Source organism: Clytia hemisphaerica, unplaced genomic scaffold (genome assembly GCF_902728285.1).
Source record: "Clytia hemisphaerica strain Z4C2 unplaced genomic scaffold, Clytia hemisphaerica genome assembly, whole genome shotgun sequence".
NCBI lineage: Eukaryota > Metazoa > Cnidaria > Hydrozoa > Leptothecata > Clytiidae > Clytia > Clytia hemisphaerica.
In genome coordinates, this window is record NW_027104166.1 from 312,645 (window position 1) to 321,743 (window position 9,099).

The following is a 9,099-nucleotide window of genomic DNA, read 5'->3' on the forward strand; positions in this document are numbered from 1 at the left end:
TGTCCGCGAAAAGTATGTTTAATGTCCGAAAGACTTTGCACCTCAGAATTAGGGGATAAGACGGATAAGCAGTGATAACGAGTGACAAGCAGGGGATAAGATTTTCAAAGTGTCCGCGAAAAGTATGTTCAATGTCCGAAAGACTTTGCACCTCAGAATTAGGGGATAAGACGGATAAGCAGTGATAACGAGTGACAAGCAGGGGATAAGAGGGGATAAGATTTTCAAAGTGTCCGCGAAAAGTATGTTCAATGTCCGAAAGACTTTACACCTCAGAATTAGGGGATAAGACGGATAAGCAGTGATAACGAGTGACAAGCAGGGGATAAGAGGGGATAAGATTCTCAAAGTGTCCGTGAAAAGTATGTTCAATGTCCGAAAGACTTTGCACCTCAGAATTAGGGGATAAGACGGATAAGCAGTGATAACGAGTGACAAGCTGGGGATAAGAGAGGATAAGGTTTTCAAAGTGTCCGCGAAAAGTATGCTCAATGTCCGATAAACTTTACACCTCAGAATTAAGGGATAAGACGGATAAGCAGTGATAACGAGTGACAAGCAGGGGATAAGAGGGGATAAGATTCTCAAAGTGTCTGCTAAAAGGATATTCAATGTTCAAATATACCTAATTCAAATATTTTTTGTTTGAAAGTACAAGTTTTCTTAAAGATATAGGGATTAGAGAGAATAAGGTTTTTAGAATTTTACCAAATGTAATTTAGTGAAGCAAAAGGATGCAGAAAATCTTCTAACTTCACATATACCTAATTTAATTTTTTTTAAATACAATTTTTCAAATACTTTCTTAAATTTTATTTCAAAGTTACTCAATAAATTTTCTTGCTTTTGCCCGCATCATCAATGTAGAAATTTTTCTTGAAGGGTGAAATTTATACTCTGGGTCTTTTAAGATGTTAGACCATTTTCCTTGTCCGTACTTCTTTATACCCTTTAACAGAAAGTTGTCCTCTTCAGTAGTAAAAGCATTCTTCTTGTTTCTTGGCTTTTTTTCGGAGGCCACTTGTTTCATTTCTTCCTTTTCGATTACATGAAGAACGATTTTATCTTCTTTTACATCTTTCTCCTTGGCCGATGTAACTTTTATCAACTTGTCCATACAGTCGTTCGCTTTTCTTGCAACATCTTGTGACTTTCGTTTTTGATAGTGCACCTTGGCAACGTTGGATGTGTGTTTCTGGTCGAGGCTGACAATACGTTGTTCTTCTAGCGTCAGGTTCTCAGCGCTAGCGGTTTCGATGATCTGCCTATAACGGGTTGGTGTTATATACTTTCCAATCGCTTGATACACCATTCTTCCAAATATATCTCCCAGGTTTTTAAGCTGGTTTCCGTTTTTACAGACCAGTAAAAAATCACATTTTGAATTCAATCGTGGTCTAACATGATCTACGTAATTTTTCAATTTCGAAAGTACGTCATCAGTAAAAACAAGTGAATCAAAACCGTATTGTTCTTCAGTTTTAAAGTGTGTTTGATCAAACATTCCTGTTTTCATAGCAGTAAGAACCATCTTCACAGTAAGAAATTGAAATGTCATTGGCCTGCTACCTTTAACATTCAAAAACAACAAAGAAACTACGAAAGATGACGCGAAAGAAAGATCGTGGGCAATGTGAGCATTGATCTTTGATAAATTTACAACTTGGTTATACCTGTCCTCGTGAAAAGGTATCACTCTTTGTGAATCTGCAAGTGACGCCCAGCAATTGATACTCTCCAAATGCTCGATTGAAAGTAAAGTGTTCCACTCGACCCGCATCTTCTTTCTTAGACATTGTTTGGCACGAGAGAGAAAAACTTCGCTGGTCAGAAATATCGCTATTTTGTCCGCGCGTATACCCCTGCATCTCAAAAAGTCTAGGCAATGACTCAATGACTGTAGGTAAGATATCATCCCGGGTTTGCCAAGTTTGCATTCATTCTCCAAATATCTCAGAAATCTCTCTATATATTCCGTAGATCCAACACAATATTCCATTAAAGTCAAAGTCAATTCAAAATTTTCTTCCAAATTTTCCAAACAAAATTTACAGAACTTCATTATTTTTCGGCAAATTTGAAGCGCTTGATTTGCATCTTTGCCACCCCCTCCAGCACTGCATATCCAAAATATAAAGTCTTTAGCCAGTTGACATTTGTCCGAGAAAGATGAGATGTTCCAAGTTTTATTTCTGATTACTGCTCTTTTTGAAGAATAGATTTTATCTGTGAAAACTTCATCAACATTAGGTTTACTTTCAAAATAAAAGTACCATCCGTGTTTCGTCACAACATGTTTTCTGCAACCTCTTTGACTGTGGTAGCTATCGCTGTCACAATTGGAAACAGGACAGACAAACAAGCCAGCTGCATTTGGAGTCAGCTTGAGCCGTTTAGCCTTGGGACTTGCTCCTTCAACGCCTTCCCAATCTTTCTTGCTGAAAGTTCTCTTCATCGCGTACACACGTCATTTCTCCATATTTTCCAAATAAGCATTTAAAAAGTGAACTTGCCTTTTTGAGAGATCGCATCGATCCTCTCTTAAATGAACTAATTATCTAGATAATTTGACGTAATTTCAGAAAAAAGGAATTATCTCACTATTTTAATGAAGTTCCTTTTATCCTTTTAATTTCATTCTGTGAAATACCGTATTCTTTGATTAAAATGTTTTTTAAATTTAAATATACAATTAGTTCTTTTAAAAAATAGTTGAAATGACTATTAAAATGAGATCACACAGAGAGTTCCCAATTGGTTTGGTTCTCTTTACTCTCATTGAATCGTTGTAGAATAGGAACTATATATGCATATAGCACCAGCAATCTTACAAATTGAAATAGAAACGATGAACTATGAGTTCCCTTGGGAATTGACTTTCGGAATATGGAGATCTTAAACTTTAAACATTTTTTCTTAATGTAATAAAAACGTGTTTTGAACCAATAGTTCATTTTTTTCAATTCCCTTTTGGGATTGTAAAAAAATGATCTGTTAATAAACTGTAAAACGGACCAATCAGAGCCTTACAACACTGCTTCATGGCAAGGAACAAATAATCTTTTATGTAGATAATGACACTGCGCAGCATACTGCGCACTTCTAAAAATATTTTAGAGACGCAAAAGTTCCCCTCGAATGATAGCCGTTCTGGTCAGCAAAATAGATACCGAATTGTGATAAATGAGTTGATGATAATAGAGAAGAGGCTCGGAAATCCCGAGTTATTTTTCTCGAGTTAAAAAAACCAAGTTACGAAAAAACCGAGTTATGACGTCATTTTTCAGAAATTTTGACGTCATTTTGTACCTTCTATATGAAGTTCATTCTCAATTTTGTAGCTCGTTTTTTTCCATGACTTTAAAATTTCGAACTATTTCTGATGGTATCTTAACTTCTCATTTAAATTTTCGAATCTTTTCTCGTTTATTAACTCGGTTTCGTTTCTTTTTAATTTTCGAGTTATTTTCCTTCCTGTAGATTCTCGGATTCCCAAGTTATTTTGGCGTTCAGTTCACAGCAGAAGACTCAAAACACACCCACACACTTTCTAGTTTTCATGCACTAGAGGGTGGTCCAATGGGGGAAAATGCAAGCGGCGTGGAGGCAAAAAAACAAAGTTGATATTTGTTCACTTTTTGCTTCCCCGATTTTTGCCACTGGGGGGATTTTGCTGAGCAGCACTTAACTCAGAAATTTTAACCTCTAACTCTTGATATGAACAACTCGGAAATATTAACTCATTTTGCGTAACTCGACATTCATTTTAAAGACCGAAAAAAAATTCATCGCGCGGGCCGCTCGCTTGGAAATTTCCCGCCCTGACAAAAACTCAGAAGTGCGCAGTGTCACTTGAGCCTTCTGGGCCATTGACCCTAGGCAGTTCTAGTTCACAAATTTTATAAGAACTGGAAGTGCGTAAAAACTAGAAATGTGTGTTTTGAGCCTTCTGGGCCATCGTACTATTTCCATCGATGATCTCTACTATTGATTTTGTCTTATTTATTTTTCTTTGGATTGATTTGCTAGTTTTGGGTTCAATTGTTAAAACTTTTTCTTTTGGAAAGGTATTTTTGACCTTCATTAACAGCTNTAATAATAATAATAATAAACCCGCCCAGGGAAAGCCCCCAGTGGGCTTTAAATTTCGGAGTGGCATCCAGGCGGTATACCTAGCTGGAGATGGTGTCTCCTTAAAAAACACCAGGGAAGGAAAACCTTACACAAACCCCTTGGCAGTAAGGTGAAAATGCAACATCTCATTCTAAGGAAACCAAAACAAAAACCATACCGCATCGACTGTCTCGCGGGTTACCAAGGGTCGCGTCCCTCAGAGGGAAACCAGTCTGGGGTCGAAAAATCTGCTACTGGAATACAATCCTCTCAAAATGACCCACAAGGACATCAGAACCGGGAAACCACCAACTCTGATCCTGTGGTGATTGAACCAAAAAATAAACCAAAACGACAAAAATGGACTATTGAGGATTACAAAAATGTTATCAGAGCCTTTACCATCGCTCAAGAAAATCCGATTGACACGATAACACGCCAAACTTATACTGAGTGGAGAGAGATCGTAGGTGAAGTTTTTCGTCCAACGATTGATGCAAATAAACTTGCAAATGTTCGAAGAGATATTTTGAATAAAAAGCGCCTGAATGACGCTCAATTAGACCAAATACGTTCTGAAATTCTTGCTTTTCTTCCTTCGGAATCTGAGGAAACAACTTGCGAAGAGGGTACGACTGACATGAGTCCAAGTGTTAGTCTACATAATCTGAATGAAAGAGAAATAAACGAGATAATGGAAAGGGTTAGGAATCCAGAACAAGAAACTTTTGATTTTATTGTAGAGAGGGCGGAAGAAGAGCTGAACGATTTTGTTTGTTGAAGAACATAAGAAGAAATTGCCGAGGCCAGAGATGACATCATTCGCGAGTTTAGTCGTGTTAATAGTATTGACTTTACTGACAGAGAAAATCTCCCAAAATTACAGTTTACTTTGAAAAATAACACTAGAGTTAGGATATATGACAGTGCTTTGAAAATACTTTTGGCTGAGGTTGACATGGATGAACTTGATCTCTCCCAACTAAATGACCTCATTTAAGCCACAGCTAAATCAACAACCACTAGTGTAGGAGTGAAAATCAAGAAAACAAACAAAAGAACTCATGTTCATAAAGCCCCGAGATGGAAAAGAAAGCTTCAACTCGAGATAGATTCTCTGCGGGCAGATATATCTATCTTAGACGAGCTAGTGAGAGGAGTAGGGTTAAAACCAGAAGGGCTAGAAAATTGAAAAGGGCTTTACAAATTAAAGATGAGACATCTCTTCTCTGTGCTAAAGAAAACCTTATGCAGAAAATGCAGTTGAAAGCCCAGCGAATGCGACGATTTGATAAAAGGACAAAGTTTTTCAGACAAAATAAAGTATTTAGCACAGATGCAAAGAAGTTTTACAGAGAAATTGGGAAAGGAAAGATTTCAGTTGAGGAACCTCCATCACAGGAAGATATTGAGGGCTTTTGGAATAATATCTGGGGAAAGAAAAAAAGTTACAACAGAGAAGCAACATGGATTGAACGCGAAGAAGAAAGAATGAAAGGGAAAAAAGAACAAGAATGGGAAGAAATTACTATTGAAGAAGTCCGCGTTGCTTTAGGCAAGACACAGAAATGGAAATCTCCTGGGATTGACAAAATTCAAAACTTTTGGCTCAACTATCTTCCTTCCATGCACAGAGTACTTACTTTCTTTTTGAACGAGCTTGTTGGAAACCCAAACAGTATCCCTGAATGGCTGACAGAAGGCGTTACTTACCTGTTGCCAAAGTCTGAGGATACCAAAAACCCCAACAACTACCGACCTATCACTTGTCTTAACACCATCTATAAACTTCTCACATCTGTTTTAACAGAAAGAATGTACTCTTTTCTTGAAGATAACTCTATTCTGCCCACTGAACAAAAAGGTTGTAAACGTAATTCATATGGTTGCAAAGACCAACTACTTATTGACAGAATGATATTAGAAAGTTGTAGATCGAAAAATAAAAACCTTAGCACAGCTTGGATAGATTATAGGAAAGCTTTTGATAGTGTACCACACGACTGGATTTTAAAAACCCTAGATCTTTACAAAGTTTCCCCAATTATCACCAATTTTCTGAAAACAGCTATGAAGCAATGGGAAACTCGTCTCTTTCTTTCTCATCAGCAAGGAACTATTGAATCAAATCAAATTACCTTAAAATAAAACGTGGTATTTTCCAAGGAGACTCTTTGTCCCCTCTTCTTTTTTGTCTTTCGCTTGTTCCCCTTTCCAACGAGCTGAACAACACCAACTCTGGATATCAGATGTATGATAAGAAGATTAATCATCTATTTTACATGGATGACTTGAAGCTATTTGCAAAGAATGATCGTGAGCTTGAAGGACTGTTGACCACAGTACATCAATTTAGCAAAGACATCTCGATGGAATTTGGCCTTGACAAGTGCGCAAAGGCTACTTTCATTCGGGGTAGAATTCGCCAGACATCTGATATTTTGCTTGATCTTGACAACTCCATCAAGGAATTAGATCCAGAGCAAACGTACAAGTACCTTGGGGTGAACGAGGGTGAAGGAATACAACATGCTACCATGAAGGAAAAAGTGCGTAGAGAGTACTATAGAAGGATCAGGTTAGTCCTCAAAACAGAGCTTAACTCGAAAAATAGGATACAAGCCATCAACACACTTGCAATACCGGTAGTACAGTATAGCTTTAGTATCTTGAATTGGAACATTGCAGACTTACAGAGAATGGATCGAAAGACCAGAAAGTTGTTAACTTGCAACAGAATGCTGCACCCAAAATCAGACGTTGACCGTCTATACCTTCCGAGAAGCAAGGGTGGTAGAGGCCTTCTGCAGATAGAACAAGCCTACAAGATAGCAACCATTGGAATGAGTAAATACCTTGAATGCTCGAGTGACTGGATGATGGCGCTTGTACACAGGCACGAACAGAACAAAACTTCCCATTCCATCGTCAAAGAAGCAAATAAATATGCCCGGGAATTAGATATTAACACCGAACCTGACGTCGTTTTAGACCAGCCTGCTACCAAAATTGCCAAATCCATCAAATGCAAAGCCAAGTTAGCAGGGAGAAAAAAGCTGGAGCAAACATGGAGCCAGAAATCACTGCACGGTCAGTACTATCACCGAAGCCACCAAGCTGATGTAGATATAGAAGCAACCCATCAGTGGCTAAGGAGCTCAGGACTGAAGGCAGAGACGGAAGGCTTTATACTAGCTGCCCAGGATCAAAGTTTGTTCACTAGGAACTACCAGGCGAACATCTTAAAAAATGGATCTGATCCTAACTGTAGATTTTGTAACAAACATGTTGAGTCTATTGACCATTTAGTTTCTGGTTGTCCTGTACTGACTCCAAATGAATATGTGAAGCGCCACGACCGTGTTGGGCAATACCTTCACTGGTGCATCTGTAAGCATTACGGAGTCGAAACTGACGCATCTTTCTGGTATGAACACCATCCACCAGCTGTAGTTGAATCCAAGAATGTCACCCATCTTGTGGGATTTCCCAATCAACACAGACAGAACGATAAAGGCTAATAGACCAGACATTGTAGTGAAGGATCGGAAGAAGAGAACTTGCTTACTGATCGATATGAGTGTCCCCAGTGACAGAAATGTTTCAGTTAAGATGTTTGATAAACTAAGCAAGTACAAAGATCTTGAAATAGAGAGCCAGAAAATGTGGAATTTGAAAACAACAGTAGTACCAGTGATTGTAGGGGCCCTTGGGCTAGTGAGAACGGGTGTTCAAGACTTTGTTGAGAAAATCCCTGGAAATCCACAGCTACAAGAAATACAGAAGATAGTTCTAAACGAGTACCGCACATATTCTCCGTAAAACTCTTTCAATGTGAATTAAATTATTTTTTTATATACAGCTTATTTATACCGACAGTTTTTTAAAATTTTTTTTACAAGTTTTTCTACAGTTTATTTTTATACAGTTTTTATAGATTTTTAGTTTTATATAGTTTTTATACAATTTTTATATTAGTTTTTTTACAATTCAGTTTTATACACTTTTTAGAACAAATTTTTTTTTTTTTTTTTACTTTCAAGAACTCATTATTATTCGAACTCTCGTCACTCCTTATGGAAAACCTTCATCCGCCATAGGTTGCTGGGTGCAACCCGGTTGATGATTGTAATAAAATGCAGATATAAAGAAAACAGTAAATAATAATAATTCTAACCATAAAAAGAGAAATTTGTTCCGATCAGAGCACATTCGTTGTTGAAATCATGGAACGTGATTTCGATAACACCGCTTCACAAGAGAAAGAGGAAGACGATTTTAATCCTGTAAAGGAACTTCGATGTGCTTTAGTTAAAACTTCTCTGAAGTCATTTGTAGTGGAACATGCTGCTCGCTACTACCAAGCAGCTGCCTTTAGGGTTATGTTACCTTCACCACCAGAAGTTGAAGTTTGGTTAGCTCGTCAAAGAATGGAAGAGAGATTGGCTCAAGAATCCATGGTTGTTGGATTTTTTTCGTGTGCTACTGCTTTACAAAACGTTTCAAAAGACAAAAAGACCAACCAAAACATTGCTGGCATTTCGTTTTGGGTCATGTTTGACGCCCCTGAGATGGTTATTGAATCGTTTGAGAACCACTTGACAAGAATTGCTCGTGATATTGGATTAGAAACTGTGCATTCAAAAGCAGTAAAAGGCCGAGGTAAGATAACATGATTTTTTCCTAATTTCTCTTCGAAATGTTACTTTTCCAATTATTTCAAAAAAGATTAGGACATTTTTCAATTTGAGTTTCAAAGACTTGATTTGTTAATTTATTTGCGGCCGTTTTGCGAGATGATTTTTTTTCGGACATAACTTGGTAATTTACTACGCACAATTTTGAGAATTTTTTTCTAGCTTATCACCAGCTAGCCACTCGCTATCCCTTCTTACCTAAGTTATCACGAATTTCTGCAAAGTGATTTTCTTTTTGATGTAATTTGTAAAAAAAGGTTTTGGATATTTTGAATATTTTTGTAGCTTA

General features: G+C 37.4%; 1 protein-coding gene across 1 annotated transcript; it reads left to right on the forward strand.

Annotated features, from left to right (window-relative positions):
* The first annotated feature begins 6,395 nt into the window (after window positions 1-6,395).
* Window positions 6,396-7,634, forward strand: LOC136814155 (uncharacterized). Its single transcript, XM_067070667.1, has one exon. It carries the CDS (start codon window positions 6,396-6,398, stop codon window positions 7,632-7,634), a length of 1,239 nt encoding a protein of 412 aa, XP_066926768.1.
* The last annotated feature ends 1,465 nt before the right edge of the window (window positions 7,635-9,099 follow it).

What these genes read in the sequence shown, in the direction of transcription:
- LOC136814155 (XM_067070667.1), top strand. Translation starts at nt 6,396, where the DNA reads ATGGATGACTTGAAGCTATTTGCAAAGAATGATCGTGAGCTTGAAGGA.